The 21792-nt window shown below is 39.4% G+C and overlaps 1 protein-coding gene across 3 annotated transcripts in view; it reads right to left on the minus strand.

The window, feature by feature from the left end:
- Positions 1-2039: 2039 nt before the first annotated feature.
- Positions 2040-21792, minus strand: part of MED13L (mediator complex subunit 13L) — a 317548-nt gene continuing 297795 nt past the window's right edge. For all 3 annotated transcript variants that reach the window (XM_008004842.3, XM_008004841.3, XM_073021142.1), the window contains 8 exons: positions 18548-18771; positions 18209-18351; positions 15089-15247; positions 13647-13823; positions 11959-12116; positions 9123-9284; positions 6451-6563; positions 2040-4472 (listed from right to left, as the gene is read on the minus strand). In XM_008004842.3, the coding sequence (XP_008003033.1) occupies positions 4340-4472; positions 6451-6563; positions 9123-9284; positions 11959-12116; positions 13647-13823; positions 15089-15247; positions 18209-18351; positions 18548-18771 (1269 nt within the window). In that variant the 3' untranslated portion in view covers positions 2040-4339. The remainder of the gene's footprint in view (positions 4473-6450; positions 6564-9122; positions 9285-11958; positions 12117-13646; positions 13824-15088; positions 15248-18208; positions 18352-18547; positions 18772-21792) is intronic.

Below are 21792 nucleotides of genomic sequence, written 5' to 3' on the forward strand. Positions count from 1 at the left end.
GGTCTCATTAGGTATTAATAACATGAAATAATTACTGTTAAAGTGACCTTTTTGTCAAGGGGATATAAACAAGAGAATCATTTAACACCAAGATAACATGGTAATAAGTGAAAATTGCATCTTGATAGGATTTCGGCGTGCGGTGAATTCCAAAGCACTATTTCCTTTCTATACTGGCTTGACTGTAAATGACAAGAGGCAAAGACTGTTTTCAGTGTGTGGCTTATGCTTCTGCAGTATGTCTTATGAGAAGTTTGCTTTTAAAAACCCATAGATGAACTGCACTTTTATAAAGACTTTAAGTGGTTCTTCGATGCCCAGTTGGTAACAAATACCTTTGCTCATGACTTCCTAAATAGTAAAAACATAAAACTACATAACCACATGGTTGGAGGGAGTGAACTGGTGTGAAGAGCAGAATCTGGGTGATGCAAACTGCTGAAGGCTGATGGCTTATCTACATCTAACTTGCAAGATATTGAAATGCATTCAGTAATTAATTTATCCTACCTCAAAGAGATTTTGCTGCAGTTGCTGAATTGGTACAGATGGGGCAGTTAGGAAAATGACATTCCCGCTATAAAGCCAACACTCATCGTTGAATATAGTACCACCCAATGTATGAGCTAAGCATTGAAGCTACTGAATGCTTGTAAAAGTACCTCCTAGTTCTGATTATTTAGTTGTTACAGGACTATATGAAAGTTATATATGTAAGGCAGTAACTGGATGAGATCACTATTCCCTTTTAACCAAAGAGTTGGCCTCACTTTTCTCAGCCTTTCTTCAACAGTGCCGCTGTAACATGGATACAAGCCGTTCAGTTTGCAAAGCATTTCTCATGGAATCATCCTCATCCCTCATTTGCAGATGAAATAACAGAAGGCTGAGTTGTCTCAATAGCTTTATCTCTGGATTCTGATAATGTTAGGTTCAGAACAACGTATATTTCTAAAATGATGAAGGGAGACTAAAAGCAAGGCCTTTCCAATTATTCGAATGTTTATTGTAAGCTCTGCCAAGTCCTGGGGTTTAACCATTTTAATGAGAGATTTTGCAAGGGCAGTATACAAAATATGCCTTCACAACTCTCGCTAGAACATGTGGCTTTTCCTAGCTGATGGACCCCAGAAGGGAACAGCATGGTAGATAGCGTGCAGCCAACAAGGGACTTGTGTGTGGTGTATCAGATGCCAAACTCCCGTTACCAGCCTGCAAATCAGGAAAACAGCAAAAAGAGATGTATCTGTCATTTCTAAGAGACATCAAAAAGAAACTGGCTGAGGCTGTGAAGAGAAAGGCAGTGGAATATAAATATAGACTTGTCATTTGTGCTAGGATTGACCACAATCTTACAGCTGAGAGACACCATTAGATCTCATCGACTCACAACAGTTGATTCAGTGTTGTGTGTGTGAGCATCTAAAAACTGATCCGGGAACGTACTTGTGCCCTGGAGTATAAGAATACAATTTCAGAACAGCTGCTGGGGGTGATCAGGGCGGTAAAATTCTACATCCATTTCACTGACTGGAAGGTAGAGCCTGGCTACTAATCTAGGGCTATTCAATCCATGTACACACACCTCTTGAGCAGGGATAGATAATTTTATACAAAGGCAGGAGGGGAAGGGAAAAAAGCCACTCAAAGTTTCAGTAATTCAATAATTTATTCCTCTAAAAAAGTGTGTAAAAGTATATAGCTCTCATCCACAAGGTATATATGAATGACATTTAAAATGGAGGCCTTTTATTATTGTTTCTTTTTATCAAAGTCTTTTAGTGTACTGTACCAGCGCTATACTGTAGTTATTTTTTTAAATGAACTTCACATATTTTTGTATTCTTTCAAATTGTTTGCTATATATAAAAGAAGCTCACTGCAAAATGCTTGAAGGAAAAAAGGAAACAAAAGAAATTCAGAACTTCCCAGAAATGTACAGCTTTTACATTTAAAAAAGGTTCTGAAATATACATACAAGCATGCTGGACAATCCCACCCTTCTCCCCTCCCCACTTCCCCTTTTTTTGTTCAAACCATGGTAAGAGTTCTGATTTCTGCAGAATTTCCAAAATTAAAAATAAAAAAAAATAAAATAACTTCTCACTCTGTAGCAAATCCAGGGCTTGTACATTTCAGATTAATTCAGTAAAAAACTCACAAGTAAAATAATGCATATTTAAGGGAAATATTATACAGACTTTTTCACACAGAAGTACATAATAAGATTTTTTAAAATCTATTGCCATTCATTTATTTTTGCACAAAAACGTATAAATATGTCACCAGCTTTTCTTAACTTAAAAAACTTAAATAAAAGACACCAGATGAAAACTACCCTTTGCTGCCATTTTTTTTTTTAAGTTTTTTGTAGGGGTTTTTTATTTTTTATGTTTTTTTTCTTTTTCTGCTTAGAATTGGGTTTCTAGGGAAGAAAAGCCCCTGCATTAAAAACAGCCCATTTAAAAAAAAATTCAAAGTTCTGATGAATTCCGGGAAAAAAGCAACCCCAAAGTGGTAAAAGATTACAAATATCTACTTTACAATTTGTCTTCTCACCAAGATAATTTTATACAAGTTTACAATCTTCATCTTCTTATGCTCTTCAAAAGGCCTTGAGAATTTTCCTTTCTGATTAAGAAAAAATAGCACTGCAATATTTTTAAAGTCAATTTTACACTGTACACATTAGATACAAATGGTTTGATATATCAGATTTTTTATCCTATACATTGCGAAAGTCAACCCCCCCTTCAGTTGGTGGTACAGAGAAGAAAATTATCCATTTACAAGTTATTTCTCTGCTTTCACATTCCCACCACACTTTTTTTTTTTTAATATAATGTTTTAAACTTTAGATTATTTCAAGAAAAATACTTTTACAAAATCATATCAATTATTACATTTTTCCTTTTTTGTTAATAACCAGGACATGGAAGTCTCTTGGAAGAACTTTTAAAATTTGCATGATTCTCTCCACAGATGACAAGAGCTCAAAGGCCTGGTCACAGTGGCTCCCGGGAGGCCAGTACACACCCACTGCCCTCAGACAGAAACACACAACACAAGGGTTAGAAACAGGGTTTCAAAGACAACCCTCTGGGCCAGGAATGAGGAGTCATAAAATACTTCAATTAGCCATTAATGCTTTAAAAAGGCATTTTTTAAAAAGTCCCACCACAAAGGCTCAACTTCAAGTACTAATTTAATGGTTAAGTTGTAATATTTCTTTGAAATAATATTCCTATGGTCCAGAAAAAATTCACCATATTTATAACTGATTTCATGAGCAAACACTTTCAATTGTTGTATGTACATAAGTCCCTTTTGATCTAATGAGAGGAGAGACCTGGCTTTCGATAAGAATTCACTAGAAAATATATTTCCGTTGTGACTATATAAAACTAATTAAGGTACTTGCCTCCATGGCTCTGAGTTGAGCTTGACTGCCTTCTGTATAAAAATGTTATCCTTCATGAAATGCTGGCCACTTAACATGGCAGAACTTTTAAAACTCAGTTTGTTGTTAACAAAACCTACTGCTGGGTGGTTTTGAATATATTACTTTTAGGCATGATCTCCCCAATGTGTTTTTACTCCTTTTCCGGCTTCTAGGACAGAGGTATGTAGTCAAAGAATCCTATGGTGGATCTGAATTGGGTTTCAGCTACTGTACCTGGTCCTCGTGAATTAAAAAAACAAAGTCGCAAAAACCATATGACAAAACAAATTAAAATAAATAAACAAAATGAAGCTGTCTCCAGACCTTCTGCATCCACACACAGGTGTGAAGTCAACCGAAGCACTCATGCCAATCTGGACGGGAGCACTAGGGAGACAGGAACCCCAGTATGAAACCATGTACTTGAGCTGGTTCTCATTTTTAAAAAGTCCCAGATTATGGAGTTCAGGTAACCCACAGGCCATACACCAGTAACTAGAGGATTTCATCCAAAGGGCTAGACTGCCCTCAATTGTATACAGAGGCTGAAAACACAGACTCTTGTGCAAAAGGACACTGTCTCTTCTGTTTCCTGCTGAAAAGCCACCAACAACCACCACTTCCTGGGACCAGTGGTTGGGGGCTACACACACCACCGCACTGGCTGAAAGTCATCACGTATGGAAGTTTCCAGGTCCATGAGAGAAGTGTCAAGGAGTCACTCTGGTAATGAACACTGCAAAATTGACATGTGCCTGCTGAGAAGGAATCACAGTGCAGGACTGTGGAGAGTGGTCTGAAGAAAAGGATGTGGGTTATTTGCAGAGTGTAGCAGGTTCCTTGGGCTGAGGTTGCAGGGAGAAGGAACTGAGCCAGAGAGAACAAGTGCTTTTCCAATTAAAGTATATTCATGATGGCATTGTACAACTGAGTGAGCACCACAAAGTGGACGGGAAGGCAGGAAGTACGGTCCTGGGTGGCTGGATTGCACGTGAGCCAGGACAGAGCGTTGTACTGCTCCAAAACAAACCTGCCAAAGAGAACACACAGAGCAGGGGCATGAGCCTCAAGAGGGGCAGGCTGGTTCTCAGATTCTAACACATTCCAGATCTTAGCAGGAAGGACGTCTCAAAGGCATCCTTTAACTTGCCCCAGGCTCTTTCCCTCATCCTTGTCTCATGTTCCTCCTTCCTTCTAGACATGGACTATCCAGTACAGTAGCCACCAGCCACACATGGCCACCGAGCTCTGCCAGTGAGGCCAGTCAGAACTTGCGTGGACTGCAGGTAAAAGTAGGCACTGGAGCCCAAACACTTAGGGGCCAGGTGCAGTGGCTCATGCCTGTAATCCCAGCAACTTTGGGAGGCCGAGGTCGGTGGATCACCTGAGGTCAGGAGTTCAAGACCAGGTGGCCAACATGGTGAAACCCCATCTCTATTAAAAATACAAAAATTAGTCAGGCGTGGTGGTGCATGCCTGTAATCCCAGCTACTTGGGAGGCTGAGGCAGGAGAATCGCTTGAGCCTGTAGGCGGAGGTTGCAGTGAGATCATGCCACTGCACTCTAGCCTGGGTGACAGAACAGGACTCCATCTCCAAAAAAAAGAAAAAGAAAAAAAGAAAAGTATGTAAACATTTCATGAATATTTTTATATTGGTACATGTTGAAATAATACTTTGAATATATTGAGTTAAATAAAATATATTATTAAAATTCATCAGTTTCTTTTTACTATTTTAATGTGGCTAGTAGAAAAATTTTAATTAGTTTGAGGTTCACATTATATTTCTATTGGGCAGTGTTCCTCTAGGGCAGCAGTCTCCAACCTTTTTTGGCACCAGGGACCGGTTTTGTGGAAGACAATTTTTCCACGTGGTGGAGAATGGTTTCAGGATGAAACTATTCCACCTTAAATCATCAGGCATTAAGAGTCTCATAAGGAGTGCACAACCTAGATCCTTTGCATGTGCGGTTCACAATAGGGTTTGTGCCCCTATGAGAATCTAATGCCGTTGCCTGACAGGAGGCAGAGCACAGGTTGTAATGCTCGCTCGCCTGCCACTTACCCCCGCTGTGCGGCCTGGTTTCTAACAAGGCATGGACAGGGGTTGGGGACCCTTGCTCTAGGGGGCCTGAAAGCCAAATTTATGTTGATCAGGTTATTTTTATCCATAACTATAATTATACATTAATCTATAATGTACAGTATCTTATCATTTCCTAACCATTTAAGAGTTATAAAACATTAGAAAAGGCCTGTATCTTTTCTCAAGGTAGATGAAGAATGTCTGTGGTTTGATTAATACCCATTTCTGGGATGCATTTCCCTACTATGTCATTTATATTCTAGTTCATTTAAAAAAAAACATAATCGGTAGCTCACGTCTGTAATCCCAGCACTTTGGGAGGCTGAGGTGGGTGGATCATGAGGTAAGGAGATCGAGACCATCCTGGCTAACACGGTGAAACCCTGTCTCTACTAAAAATACAAAAAAAAGCTGTCACCCAGGCTGAGGCAGGAGAATGGCATGAACCTGGGAGGCAGAGCTTGCAGTGAGCTGAGATCGCACCACTGCACTCCAGCCTGGGTGACAGAGCGAGACTCCGTCTCAAAAACAAAAAAAGAAAAAAGAAAAAAAAGAAAAAAGAAACAGGAAGCATAAAAAGTATTTTCAATGTGAGGTGCTTTAAAAGTTCCAGATACTGTCTTCTAACTATCCACCCCCGAGATCTGACCTCTCTTCATCACCGTGAAGTGCTTGCTCTGAACGGGAAGCAAAGGCAATTATAAATGCACATCACTGCCTAACTGAATCCAATGTGTTACACTGCCTGTCCCATGCAGCTATGGGGGACTGCAGCTGTCACTGACTCATCAGATACTGTTTCACTGCACAAATGGCAGCTTTTCTATGAATACCACACTTAGATTAAAACACCTTGCAAAGACAACAGTAAAGGAATATCATTTCAAACTGCACTGCTATGATGCCTAGGTTGGTACCTACCTTAAAACATCAGACGTAGTTTTGGAGTCAAGAGGGTGTGGAACCCGCTGAGAATTCCTGGCAGGCAGAAGTTCGTCTGTCTGTGCTACTGAAATGTGGTGATGCAGCGAAGCCTGGTGAAAAAACAAAGGGAGTTACCTCTCTGGTCTAGACAATCACAGTGCAGAAGTGAGGGGGGCCATGTCTGCCAGAAGCAGATGCTCCCAAAAGTCCTTAGAAGTCAGAGTTTCTATGAGTCTATAAATTTTAACCTGCTCAGTAACCCCCAAGGTAATCCCAAGTAACTTCTCATCCTAGGGTTGGGGGGGGGGGGGGGAGGCAAACTTTTTGGGCTTTTTTGGTCTACTGTATTTTGTTTCTTCAATGGAAATAATCTAGCGCACACAAAAATACTCTAATATATAATAAGGTCCCATGAATTGATATCACCAAGATGTAACAATTATCAATATTCACCACTTTTTTGTTTTCATTCTTCTGAATTATTTTAAACAAAACACAAATATTACCATCTCTACAAAACATTTAAAAAAAAATTAGCTGGGCATGGTGGTTTGTGCCTGTAGTCCCAGCTACTCGGAAGGCTGAAGCTGGAAGATTGCTTGAGCCTGGGAGGATGAGGATGCAGTGAGTTGTGATTGCAACACTGCACTCCAGCCTGGGCAACAGAGCAAGACTCTGTCTCCAAAAAAAAAAAAAACAAACAAACAAACAAAAACCAAACAAAAAAACCCATAAAACAAATATTGTATCATTTTGCTTGTAAAAAGTCAGAGATATCTCACATAAGGACCTTTAAACATAACAGTAATTATCACACAATAAAAATTCACAATGATTCCTTAATATTATCACCCCAATCACCCCATCTGCAGGATAATAAGATAATACTCCCTTGTTATCTCAAAAATGTCTTTTTATATTTGGTTTACTAAAATCATGAGCCAACATGATCTGTACGTGACAAATGATTAAAGGCACGAAATGTCTACTGTCCCACCTGAAGTAACATGACTCATCACTGGGTTCAGGTGGTACCAGCATGCTACACCCATCATAAAGCTCCTCATCAAGTTTTCACCGAATGGTTTTGGTGTTACTTTATATGTAAACGAGAGGCAATATATAAATGCTTTCTCTTTATTTTTTATTTTCAGACTGAGCTGATGCTCTAGCAGTTAAAAATGACTGATTTTTTGTTTTCCAACACAATTATGAACCAAGGATTTGTTTCATTCTATCACTGTCATCATTTGTTTTAATGATCACACGGTCCCATCCTAGCCCTGGACAATCGAGCTGCCCTCTAAGATGGCTCCTGAGGCCCTGATGGACCATCATGATCTTTGGTAACTTTCTTGCTTTTAGGTGTGACAAGATGCTCTAGGTTCATTGGGAACATTTCCTGCTTCATACCTGGAATCAGTCATCTCTTCAAAGAACCATAGTACCTTTAAGTGACAATGGTGTGTAGGAACCACAATTGTGGCAACAGAGGTGTTTACTGCTGCTTAGCTTTTTCAGCAGACAGAGCTAAAAAAAATGTGTATACTTTTTTAGAGAGGAAAAATAAATCTACGCTCATACTGATAATTCTAATTCAAAATACAGAACACATGCATTTTTATAAACCTTCTTTGATTTTATAATAGTATGTTAAAGTCATTAGGAAAAGATCATTGCTTCACTAAGTTTTTGGTTTGATTTCCATCATTTGTTTTTGAAAATATAATCAGCTGTGTGTGTGTGTATATGTGTGTGAATACGCATATCTTACAGATTACTCCACGGTAATCGCTACTCCACAGAATGATTACACAGAAATATTCTCCATTTTGTTGCAAATGATTAACATTTCACTGTCTGGATGTGCCACAGTTGATTCAATCAGTCCATCACTGATGACACTTAGGTTCTTTCTAGTCTTGGACATATGTCATTTTCTGTTTTGGCAAAGAACCTTTGGGCTCTTCCTTAGAGGTGGGAATGCTGCCCTAAAATGGTAGTGTGTAGGGCTGTATTATTCAGCAATTCCACCAACACCAGGGCCTGCTCCCCACATCTGTGCCAACACAGTATGTTGCCAAATCTTTGTATTTTTGCCAATCTGTGGGCAAGAAATGGATTTCATTCTAGGTATTGTTGTTTTTAATACAAACTGCAAATAGGGGATCTTTCGTTTTGAACCTTTAAAATTGGGATTAAAAGGTTCCGAGAAATATAAACGAAGGAGGAAGTGCAAATGTGCGATGTTTTTAGCCGACTCTTACCCTGCTCTAATGAAGAATGAGAGGAGTCCATGGCAGGGGAGGAAGAGGACGGCTGGTTACTATACCTTCGACGTAGGCTTAACTTTACTGATAGTGATGCAATATAGACTTGGAGAAAGACCATTACACTGAACCCCATGTATCCACCCTAGATTTACCCTCTGGGCCCCACTGTCTCCTCCTTCGGCTACTGTGATTCATTTCTTTGTGACATGGTTTTGGGTCCTCCTAAATTCTACTCTCCACCTACAACTGTAAAATTTCCTCAGAGTGTAAGTAGATACAAGAGAAAAAAGGAACAGAATAAGATTATGATGCCTAAAACTGAAATTTCTAACCAAAATTAAATTTAAGCATAAATCACTCATTCCTTGCAAACTTCTAATATGATACCAAACCAACCTTTAAGAAGAGAGGGCACTGGTTTTGAGCCTGGGGACACGATGACCAAAACCACTGGGGAAGATTCTCAGCTTTGGCAGTTGATACAAAATACCCAAGGGCCAGGGGCTGCTGCTTTAGTTCCTCTGGTGCTTCTCTAGAAAGAAGACGCTCACCCTGGCTCTGAAAAACAAAAATCCCAAAAGCATGATCAACATTTATCTTAAACCTTGAAAAACAAACTTTCGTCAGTTCACTCTGCACACTGCAGTGAGTGATCCCCTTTGTGGCAGCATCTCATAGAAAGCCACAGGTGGCTGAGAAAGGAAAGCAGGGCCGGCACTGTCTTTGCTGCACACATAGAGAAGATGCCAGCAAAGCTGCCAGCCTCAGTCAACTAAGTACAGATTTATTTGCTTGGGTTTCTTTTCTATGGGATGGGAGATCAATTCCATGGCATCGTGATGTAACAAACTAAAATGGAAAGATTACAATCTCTGACAGCAGAAGTTTCTACCATACGCAGGTGCTCTTTCACCAGCAACCAACCACAGACACACGAGCTCACCAGCTTGACCAGGACAATGTGACACCAGTACGTGCACAGCACAAATGTTCCTGAGCTGCCAGTAGTGCAAGATCTGCTCACAGAGAAGCCATGTTTCCATCTGCAGCATTCCCCTTAGTAAGAGACTCCTGGAAGAGGCTCACTATGTTTTGCTGCAGCTGACATTTTTCTTATCTGTAATTCTTTTAGCTAGCTTCAACAACTGGAAATGTACCTTTCATGTAAGCAATAAGTAAGCCATTTGTTTTTAAAAGTCTCTGTTTAGGCTGGGTGTGGTGGCTCGCACCTGTAATCCCAGCACTTTGGGAGGCTGAGGCGGGCAGATCACTTGAGGTCAGAATTTCGAGACCTGCCTGGTGAACATGGTGAAACCCCAACTCTACTAAAAATACAAAAATTAGCCAGGCATAGTAGTGCATGCCTGTAATCTCAGCTACTCAGGAGGCTCCTCTCTTGAACCTAGGAGGCGGAGGTTGCAGTGAGCCAAGATCACGCCATTGCACTCTAGCTTGAGCAACAGAGTGAGACTCCATCTCCAAAAGAAAAAAAAAAAAAAGCCTTCTGTTTAGAAGGAAAAAATAATCTGCAGCTACTACATCAAACTGTATCAATTCTGAGTTGGTTAAAAAATAAAAAATTTACTGCCACTTTGAAGGCATTCTTCTCCCTGCTATAATGTCTTAACTGGATATCAAAGAATGTTTAATGCTTCAGAAAAAGGAAATGCTTAAAGCCTCTTGGAGGTCACCTGGCTGCAGGTGCTCAGGATTGAAAAAGGCCACCTGGCTAGCTTCAGAACAGCACTGTCTAAATCATGACACTGAATTAAAGACTTTAGTGCTTAAGGCTCCAAAAAAAGGGAGAAACACAGCATACCTCTGTTTCTTACACAACTAACATTATACTTTAATGACCAATTCTTTGTTAATGCATAAACTGAATTACAAAAACAGGTACTGGGAGGTAGTTGCTATTATTCCACTTCACAGATAAGGTAACTCAGGCTAAAAGAGGTGAAGTTAGGTTGTCCAAGGTCACAAAGCCCGCAGGCCCAGACCTGCAATTCAGAATTGTCTTTAACAGACTCGGGGGCATGCATTCTTAGCTACTATGCTATTTGCCTACAGAATTCAAATTAAACCTAACTTTTAAAAAACAGGCAATGTAAAATTTGTGGTTTTTGTTCCTATCACAACCATTTCCCATGAACAAATTGTCATTAACTGGTAAGTAACTGCAAAGGAAACAAAGACTTAAAACCCCTTCCTTCCAGAAGAGGGTAACAGCGGCAGGTATAACATGGGAACACACTGAGATGCCCTCCTCTGGTCTCACCTGCTCTGTGACTAATCTAAGTTAGAAACCTTCTTTTTCTCCATCGTCTAACAAATTCAGTGCTGGGAATAAAAGTCTCCCCAGTGAAAACTTTAGTCCTTTATATCCATCTTTGTGTCTAAATAAATGAGTGTGAGCAGGGTTGCTTATGCTTGTTCAGTCTAAGATACCAGACATAGCTATTTTTCTAAGTCTTAACCCCTCAATCTCGTAGCATTTTAAATAAACAGTACAATACAGTGATGCAGCAGGAATCATCTAACTGAAGCAAAGTTACCACAAGCTGTGGCAGAACCCTCTAACTCTTAAATCTTCTGTTCATTCACCTCCAATATCCCTGAGATATTTAAAGATGAAACCAGTTGTAAGCTCTGGTTTTTTCCTTAATACTCTGGCATTAACCTGGACATATCTGTAAAATCAATCTCCTGGTGGCTCTTGCCATTCCTGTGGGTCGACTAGAAAGAAGGCTGCAAAATGACTAAGCCAGGACACGCAAAGAACATGGCAGGCTCCTTTCAGAACAAGCCATCACCAACAACTTGTTCTTCAATCAGCACAGTTACTGTTGAATAAGTACGGTTGTTGTACTTATCTCTTAAAAGCCACTATTTTGGCAAAAAATAACACTGAAAAAAAAAAAAACAACTGGGAAGCAGCAAGCAACTAGAACTAATTTTTGCTAAGAAAACAATGCATAAAAAACCCTTGCATCTGTAACAGGACTAGTCTTCTGATAAAACTTATTCATCAGAAATGATAACACATTTATTTCAAATTCCTGCCTTGTATTCAAAATGGAACTACAGTCAGTTTCCCACACTTATTTCACTTGTACCAAGGACCCAGACCATCAAGAACTGTGCGTGTAGGAACAAGATGATCGGATGTCAAGCGAATTATCTTCCTGAAGGCTGTGGTTGTCTTAAACAATGTACTCCAAATCATCCTTACCCGACTATGCTGGAAGTGAGAGCCCACACCAATTCCAGAAGGAGAGCCTGGGGAGGGTACTGGGGAGGAGTTGGGAGAGGAATGGAGGTTCCCAGTCATTAATATGCCAATATCATTGTCCATATCATCTGGGAATGGAAGGTCAACAAACATATCATCTAGAGGGAAGAGGGGGGGAAAAAAGCACAAAAATTAAAAAGATAGTCCATATCAATTATCATAATAATCCAACCGAACCTATGTCACGTTTTGTTGGCATATGGCTGTTCTGGACACACCCAGTTAAGAACTGAGATGCAGGAGGACGTACTGAGCGCAAGCTATTACAAATTACTCTCTCGATTTGTGCTCTCGCCTATGATCTCCTTATGTAAAGTATTAACAGAATGCAATCAAGAATGTAACATAAAAACCAACACTCTACACAGCCTCCAAAGGCACATAAAAACATGGCTAAAGAGCTAAAGCAGCAATTTAATCATTAAAGTTGACACCATTCAAAAACACAGTAGACTCCATCAATGTATCCAATTAGCATCTAAAACACCAGAGGCTGAATGAATGCATGTTAATGGGTGTGAACTTGCCCTGAAAATGGAGACCTATTCCAAAAGCAAATCAAAGCACAATGTTTTCTCTCTCTCTCTCCCTCCCTCTTTTTTTTTTTTTTTTTTTTTTTTTTTGAGGTAGAGTCTCACTCTTTTGCCCAGGTTGGAGTGCAGTGGCACCACCTCAGCTCACTGCAACCTCCGCCTCCTGGGTTCAAGTGATTTATGGCTAATTTTGTATTTTTCATAGAGATGGGGTTTCACCATGTTGGCCAGGCCAGTCTCAAACTCCTGACCTCAAGTGATCCGCCTGCCTCGGCCTCCCAAAGTGCTAGGATTACAGGCATTGGGTGCGCCTGGCTCAATGTTTTCATTAAGAAATCCTCCCCAACACTATAAAAGTAAGGTACATCCACAGCAGAAAATTTCTAAAGAAAAGTATAAAAAGTGAAAACCATCACCTAGAACCCAATCACCATGACCTTTTTTTTCTATGATTCTTTTATTTTCTCATATATTTGTTAATCCATTGTAATCATACCAGACATAAAATTTGGTCTCCTTTTCCCCATCCCCTTTACCATAAGTAAACACTGGTAGGTGTTACAATTTCTTCAAAAACAATGCAAATGGATGCACAGTATTGAGCATTTTATAGTTTATAAATGATCATTTTTTAAAACAGATGCCTTAACAGATACTCAAAAATTTCCATTAAGAATCATCAAATAAGGAGTTTCTCTATAGCAAATTAGATTCCCATCAACTAGCTAAAGGAACGTGCTCTCTTCATATTGCTTAGTACTTCAAACATTTCAGATCACATCTTCAAATATTTGCTGAAAGAGTGGCACCCAAGTACAGAACACTGCCACACAGATATTATTTTTTGCCTTTAATGAAAAACAGAAGAAAGTCAATTGCCCAAAAGAGGAAAATATTTATTTGGTTTTGGTAATTGTGCAGATAAATTAAAGCTTTAAGACCAAAAAGATTCTCAAACCATCTACCCCCTCTTTATAGTTCCTGGGTTGTTTATTACAATACAGAAAAGCCATGTGGCAGGGCAGCCCAGTGATTCCATAATCCAGCTCTGCCCTGCACGAAGGTGAGCACTATCCATGCAGGTCTTCTACTCACCATTGTTGGGGCTAAACCCATCTTCATTGGGGTAGTTGGCTGGAGCCACCTGGATGGTTGATGATGTTGGGAACACCAAGATGTGTGTACAAGAAGCATCTTGAGGGGTGTTGAGCTGAGATGACTGCATGTTCAGTGCAGTACTTCGGCCAAAAACAGAGCCCATTGTGACAGCATCTTTAAAGAAAAAAATAAAAAGAATTATATCAATCAACGATCTGGAGTGGTATGAGTCTGATGAAAATGCCATGATAAATACACACTCAAAGTTGAGTCCAATTGTTTAAATATCTTCAAAGAAACTGACTCAGAGCACATAGCTATCTATAATAACCCAAGTTTCATTTCACATTGAAAAGGTTAAGATAAAATTGGATCAAGTCCACTAAATGTTTTAATTACTTACATAAGAAGTATTTCTAAAAATAAACCCCCTACTTTCTTTCCTCCTCTGGTTGTTCACAATTTATAAAGTACTGTTCTAAATGGTTAACAATCCTATAGAAATAGTACCATAAAAATCAATATATGTTGTAACACTTACTGAATGCTTACTACATGCCAGCATTTGTGCTAAACTCTTCATTCAAGTTATTGCATTTGATCACCACAGCATTTGAAGGTAGGAACTATGATCCCCATTTATAGATGAGGACAAAAGCACAAAGAAGTTACGTAACTGCCCAAGTGGTAGAGGCAACAGAGGTAACCTATGGTCTAATGAGGACATCTGTCTCTCACTGGATTGATGACAAGTAACCCCATTCTCACACCACAATACTATTGACTTTTATAAGGAATAAGTGGGGAAGGTCCCCCATTGGATTCAAGAAATATCTGGATGGTAAAGATAGGTTATAAAAGTATAAAATCGCTTAGTTGCTGGTTTTAAAAAACCAGCCAGATTCTTAAGAAATTCTGTGGTCACATGTTTTGGCCATCCACAAATGACACCTACATCTATTGAGAGCTTACTGTGTACCAGGTACTGTGCTAAATTGCCTTCCCATTCATCTTCAACCATATCAGAGAGACTACAGAAACATCCCTTCCAGGGTGTTGTGGGATTCTGCCAAATGCATGTCTTCAAAAGGATATTCAAATATGCATCATGCTGGGGTCTACTTTGTAGTTCTTTGGAAGGTGATCTTCATATACTAACAACAAACTGGGGTCAGGTAACAGTCATTAGCCATGATTCTATGAGATCTCAATTATATTCAGAACTTAGTCTTTCTTCCGAGCTTTGGTCAACAAACATGATAAAATCACAAACCACTCCCCATGGAAGGGATCGAACGTTTTCCATCTTTAAGCCCCAAATACAATCTTCTCTCATAGAAATATAATGAAGACAATTCTACGCTTGTCTGTGGACTTAAGTTTGAGTGGACTGAATTGATGTGATATGTAACTAATGACAATGACATGAAGAAATTTACCTGGCATCACTACAAAGGACCCCTGGGGCTCCATGGCAACCAGGCAGGCACTAAGGATAGAAGGAGAGTCTGCGGCAGAGATTCCACACATCCGGCACACATCCTTGAGCTTTTTGCTGATTGTCTGTAGTGAACATTCTCCAAGGAGGATACTCCAATCTGAAATCAAGTATCACAGTCATACACAGTCTTTAGAAATTCATACTGATGGGAGATTTGAGCTTTTTAGCAGTTCTGCCCGGTAATTGAATTTCCAAGGTTGGGCCCTAAAGGGAATTATGGCTTTACAGAGGTTCCCCTCCTTGCTATAAAGAGAATGTTACTCGACTTCTATTACACTTCATTAACAAAGGAACAAAGGCCTACTATTCTGTAGGCTGATGTCATGTCTGAAGTGACCTTTGAGAGTCCAACACTAATCCAGTCTAATCTACCTAGACCAGATTTAGGCACTTAGAGTGCTTTTCCATGATGGCAGCAGTGTTAGCTGCCCTGTCCTTTCTCCTCCTTCTCAAGGTTCAATTCTTTGAGTACTCTGCTCTGGAGGAGAGCACTGGTGGGTGGAGGTAAACCTGAGTTTTGGTTATTGCTGTAGGTTAGTTATTTCCATGAAAGGCAAGCAGCAGCAGAAATGAAGAGAAATAGTTCTTAGAACACCCAAAGAGCTCACAATGAGTGTGAGTAAAGTGCTCCAAACGATGCTGCACTAATAGCGGAGACTGAAAAGTTGGCATACATTTTCTTTCTAATGTTTATTGCCTCCAAACAAAAGCATTATACCTAACTGGAGCACTGTGGAGGATTATGTTACTCTGAGAAGTGGAAAGCACTTGGTCCCCTCTTCTGACCTCCCTTACACACATGAAGTATGTGCCATTCCTATGCATCGCCCCTGCTCTCGGATCCCATCTTGCTCATAAAATGCCACACCAGTGCAGGCTGCTCTACCTCCACACTCTTTTATTCCCCCAAATAAGCTGCCATTTCTCCCCTTAAAGAGCAAGTGAATGGAAAACTGTTCCCATATTCCCAAAGAACCCAAAACTGAAGTGGCTGAAATAAGAGTGGCCAGGAACATGAAGAATGTGTGTTTTAAAACTATGGAAAATCACAGATGTGAGCTTCATATTTCAAACCAAGTAAGAAAGAAAAGGCAGTGTGTATTTCATCATAAAGACTCTGGAGATAAGAAACAGAAATTCACAAAGCTGACTCTGAAACCTGAGTCTCCTGTCGCACACTGTCCCATGGAGATGCAAAGTGGCACAGACCTTGGATCCCCAAAGGAAGGAGCTGTAGATTAGTAAACAGATTTCCTGTACACTAGGTTCTTCCCATGTTTTTATTTCTGAACATACATTTTCTTTCAATCTTTTGATGGGTTCCTCCAGTCACACATTCCTCTCCACTAAGAGATAAGGAAGAAGAATGTGCCCTTATAAAAATCATACAAAGGAAGGAGATGGCCTTAATAATTTTCCAAAATACCAAGTGACTAGACTATTACTCTATATTTTTATCCTCCCTCTTCTTTCCTATTATAGTCTAACTTTCCCCAAGGGTTAAGAATAGCTCAAAGCCTTTAAGAAATAAGATTGACTGAAAAAGCAGACTGGGGAGGAAGACAGAAAATTCTGACAGAAATAAAATGATGAATCCCCTAATGTATTAGACCTCCAGGCACTTGATACAAGATTCATTATGATAGTCCTTTAAAAAATGAAAAGGGTCTATTAGTCTACAGTACAACTTATTACTAAAAAAAAAAAAAAAAAAATTGTAAATGCCAAAGAAAATATTTACTTAATACATATGATGTAATATTTATATAAACTGCTGTTAAACCTTGAAAATTTGACACCAGATTTAACCTGCATTGTAGGAAGTGAGGTACACTTAAGCACTCCTACAGTGCAAGTTATATCTGTACCAGTGATTTTTGTTTAGGGAATCTACAAATACCTGATGTGAATTTCCTACAAAGAAATAACGTACATGGTCTAATGCAGGGGTAAGCAAACTATGATCCACAGGCCAAATCCTGCCTCCTGTTTGTTTTTGTAAATAAAGTTTTATTAAAACACAGCTGTCCACACTCGTTTAGGTATTGTCTAGAGCCGCTTTGATGTTACAATGGCAGAGTTAAATAGTCACAACAGCAACCATCTGGCCTGCAAAGCTGAAAATATTTACTATCTGGCCATTTACGAAGAAACTTTGCTGACTCTGCTCTAATGTATTTGCACCCAGGAAGCCACTAAGCTAATTTGTGACATAAGTCTTTCTTTTGTGCAGATCTTAGGAAAAAACTTCTCCCATCTGAATGCATATACTGAACTTCTTATAAATGTGTCATTAATTAATAAGGCTTTAAAAATAATCTAAGCTTATTGATACTATTCACATAAACCTGTACAAGTAGCTACACTGGGATAGTAAATGAGCTGGGCTCAGCACCAAGCAAGGCAGCTGCTGGTAGTCAGTTGTGTTGTGTTACAGTTAAAGTGCTTCCAACCGACTGTTACATTTATGAAAAAGAATATAAGCAGTGGTAGTTGGGGACTGAACTTCAAAAATCTGCTCTTTTGAGCTTCCAGGCTGAAGAAAATCAGACAGTGGCAATGTGAATAAAGACTGCTTCTACTGACAACTACTTGTCCTCATGAAACAGGATTTCCTTGCTGTTGTGCCACCAAAAAAACTAAAGAAACACAAAACTCATCATCAACCACCAAACAAATTGAAGGCTGTTTTTATATGACTTCAACTGTCACCTACAATCACTGATATAAAATTTTTGTCTTAAAACTGACTAGTTCTTCTCATTGACTCAATATATAAATAAATGTTCGAAATGTGAATTTACTATCATTTTTATATTAATAAAACTTTTTGTTTTATATATTGGGGCTCAATATTTAAGATTTTATTTGGATAAATGATTTTGTTGCCAAAGAAGAGTTTAAAACTGGTTTATCCTGCACATACAAAAGAACCATAAAATAGAATCTGCTTAATTCTTACTACAAATTTAAACATTTCCTCCCTTAGTTCAGTTAATGACATCAGCTCAGCCCTTTTCCTCTGTTTTCTGCAAATACTTCTTCAAAAACTTCTCACCTTTAAGCTCCCCATGGCCAAGACGCCCAAGTCGCCCGATTACAACTCTCCAGGGTAGAGATGTCATTTGGACAATCCCTATGCACCATTCCCATAACTTCTGTAGTCCGATTTTACGTGCAGATACTTTACTCCTCCGCGACCTAACAAAGAAAGAAATGGGGAAAGGGAAGGGGTCCCTAGATAAATCAGAGTTATCACTTGTAAGACAAACACTAGAAATTCCAAAGAACCTATCCATGTGTGCCCACTTCATTTACATAGAAAACAGGAAATATTCATATTTGAAGACTGGTACAGCATCAATTTACAAGCACCATAAACATCAAGCCTTCTCACCTGCTTGGTAAAGCAATATTTACAACGCAGGTCTCCAATAATTCCCCATGGAGGTCAGTGCAGGAAGCCAAAAGCCAGCGCTGGTCATGAGATAGGCAATAGCCCACGAAGAGCACATTGTATTTCTGGCTCGCCTCACCAAACGTCTCTCCCAGCTCTGTCTGCTTGTCTTTGATTGGGGCCAATATAAAGGGAGGGGAGTAAAGCTGGATTGGGCTGGGCCGCTGAAATCAAAACCAAAATCATCATCAGTACAAAGCCACACAACTTAATGATTACAACAAAATCCAGAACGACACTGAGGGGACCCACAAGGAGTAATGGTAATAAATCGTTTCTCTCTCTCTTTCTCTCCAGTACTAGATAAATAAATAGTATTGATGACACATAACGAAATGATTATTTAAATCATGTAAGCTGGGAAACTCAATTAAGCCAGTATTTCCTTATTAAAAGAAATTACTATTTTAGAAAGTACACTGGCCCAACTTCATTAGTTGTTAGGCAAGTGGGAAACTGAAACCACAATGAGATAATGCTACACAACCACCAGAATGTCGAAAATAAAAAAAGAGAAAATATTGGTGAGAATATGGAGCAACAAGAATTTTTATACATTGCTGCTTAAGCTGAACAAACATATACTCCCTCTGAACCAATAAAATGCACATGTTTACCAAAAAACAGGTATAAGAATATTCACAAGAGTATTAATCACAATAGCTCCAAACAGAAAATAATCTGAATACTCATCAACAGTAAAAGAGATAATAAATTGTGATGTAGTTAACAGAATCAGAATATCAAACAGCAATGAGAATGAAAAAACTATAAGCAACAAAACAGATGAATCTCAACAATGAATAAAAGAAGCCGAATGTGAAAGAATATGAAGTAGATGATTCAATTTATATCAAGGTCAAAGACAGGCAAAACTACACTATTAGAAGTCAGAATAGTGACTATCTTTAAGGGATTGGAGAGGCCACAAGAGGGGCTCTGGATACCGATTATGTATTTGCTTCTTGCGCTTGTTAAATGGTATTTTTTTTAATTATTGAAAATTCATTAAGCAGTATACCTATGATTGAGTACTTTTCAGTACATATAGTTTAATATGTGTGTTTGTGTATGTAATTTTAGAAATCAAATCAACAGCTGTTACCAAATATAAATATTTTAGATTAATGTGAAAATTTTTTAATTGTCATATTTTTTTACAGCTATCATACACATCTTACTATTCAATAAACTACAACAGGGGTCAGCTAACTTCTATAAAAAAGAAAACCAGAGAATAAAGTTTAGATTTTTATGGCTGTCACACATTCTCCTTTTTGTAAAAATGTACTCACTGGCTAAGTGTGTTGGCTCATGCCTGTAATCCCAACACTTTGGGAGGCTGGAGTGGGAGGATCACTGGAGCCCAGGAGTTCGAGGCCAGCCTGGCCAGCACAGTGAGACTCTCCCTCTACAAAAAGTAAAATAAAATTAGCCAGGCATGATGGTGCATGCCTGTAGTCCCAGGTACTTGAGATGCTGACTGCCTGAGCTTGGAAGGTCGAGGCTGCAGTGACCCATGTTCATGCCACTGCACTTCAGCCTGGGCAACAGAGTGAGACCCTGTCTCAAAAACACCAAAAAAGTAATAATCATTCTTACCTAGCTGGTCATTCAAGTACAAGCTGCAGGCCGGATTCAGCCCAAAGCCATAGTTGCTGACCCCTGAACTACACAGCATTAGGCACGGTAGTAACAGAATGACACCATTTTAAAGCTAAAAGAGACTGTGAAAATAATATAACCCAACTCATTCATTCATCACAGGGATTCAAAACTCAGGCTGAGAAATATTCAATGACTTGCTCAAAGTTGCAAAGCTAATCTAACACTAATCAATTCACTCTCCACGTGACCAGAAATTGCGCTCTTAGGTATTTACCAAGAGAAATATTATGTCCACACAAAAACCTTGTACACAAATATTCATAGCAGCATTATTCACAAGTGACAAAAAGTGGAAACAACCTAAATGTCCATTAACTAATGAATAGATAAACAAAATGTGGTATAGCTATACAACGAAATATTATTTAGCCAGGAAAAGAAATGAAGTGCTGGTACATGTTATGACACGGATGAATCTCAAAATCATTACGCTAAATGGAAGAAGCCAGACATAAAATATCACATATGGCCAGGTGAGGTGGTTCACGCTTATTATCCCAGTACTTTGGGAGGCTGAGGCAGGCAGAATGCTTGAGCCAAGGAGCTCAAGACCAGCCTGGGCAACATGGTAAAACCCCATCTCTATCAAAAAATTACAAAACTTTAGCAAGGTACAGTGGCACATGCCTGTAGTCCCAGCTACTCCAGTGGCTCAGGCAGGAGGATCACTTGAGCCCAGGGAGGTTGAAGCTGCAAGTAACCATGATCTTGCCACTGCACACCACCCTGGGCGACAGAGCGAGACCTTGTCTCAAAAATAAAAGTAAAAAAATTGGGGAAAGGACTGCTTGAGGCCAGGAGTTCAAGACCAGCCCAAGCAATATTAATGAGACCCTGTCTAAAAAAGAAAAAAAAAAAAAAATCATATATTGTATGATTCCATCTACACGAAATGTCCAGAACAGGCAGCTGCGTAGAGACAGCAAGTAGACCAGTGGTTGCCAGGGACTGGAGTGGGGAATGAGTAGTGTGTGCTAATGAATACTGTGTTTCTTTGAGGGTTGATGAAAACGTTCCAAAATTAGATAGTAGTGATGACTGTACAACTCTGTGGAAATACTAAAAACCACTGAACTGTACAATTTGTTTTCCTTTCTTTTGGAAACAGAGTCTTACTCTGTCACCGAGACTGGAGTGCAGTGGCGTGATCTGTGCTTACTGCAACCTCCACCTCCTGGGTTCAAGCAATTCTTCTGCCTCAGCCTCCCAAGTAGCTGGGATTACAGGTGTCCGCCACCACGCCCGGCTCACTTTTTTATTTTCAGTGGAAACGGGATTTTGCCATGTTGGCCAGGCTGGTCTTGAACTCCTGACCTCAGGTGATCCGCCTGCCTCGGCCTCCCAAAGTGTTGGGATTACAGGCAAGAGCCACTGCGCTCAGCCTAAACTGTGAAATTTTTAAAAAGAATTTCATGATATGTGAATTGTATCTCAATAAAGCTGTTACTAAAAAAAGAAAAGTCCAGCTGAGTTTGCCTGGAGTTTTTTACAAAACAAAAGGCTAAATGTGAAATATC

This window comes from Chlorocebus sabaeus, chromosome 11, assembly GCF_047675955.1.
Source record: "Chlorocebus sabaeus isolate Y175 chromosome 11, mChlSab1.0.hap1, whole genome shotgun sequence".
Classification (NCBI taxonomy): domain Eukaryota; kingdom Metazoa; phylum Chordata; class Mammalia; order Primates; family Cercopithecidae; genus Chlorocebus; species Chlorocebus sabaeus.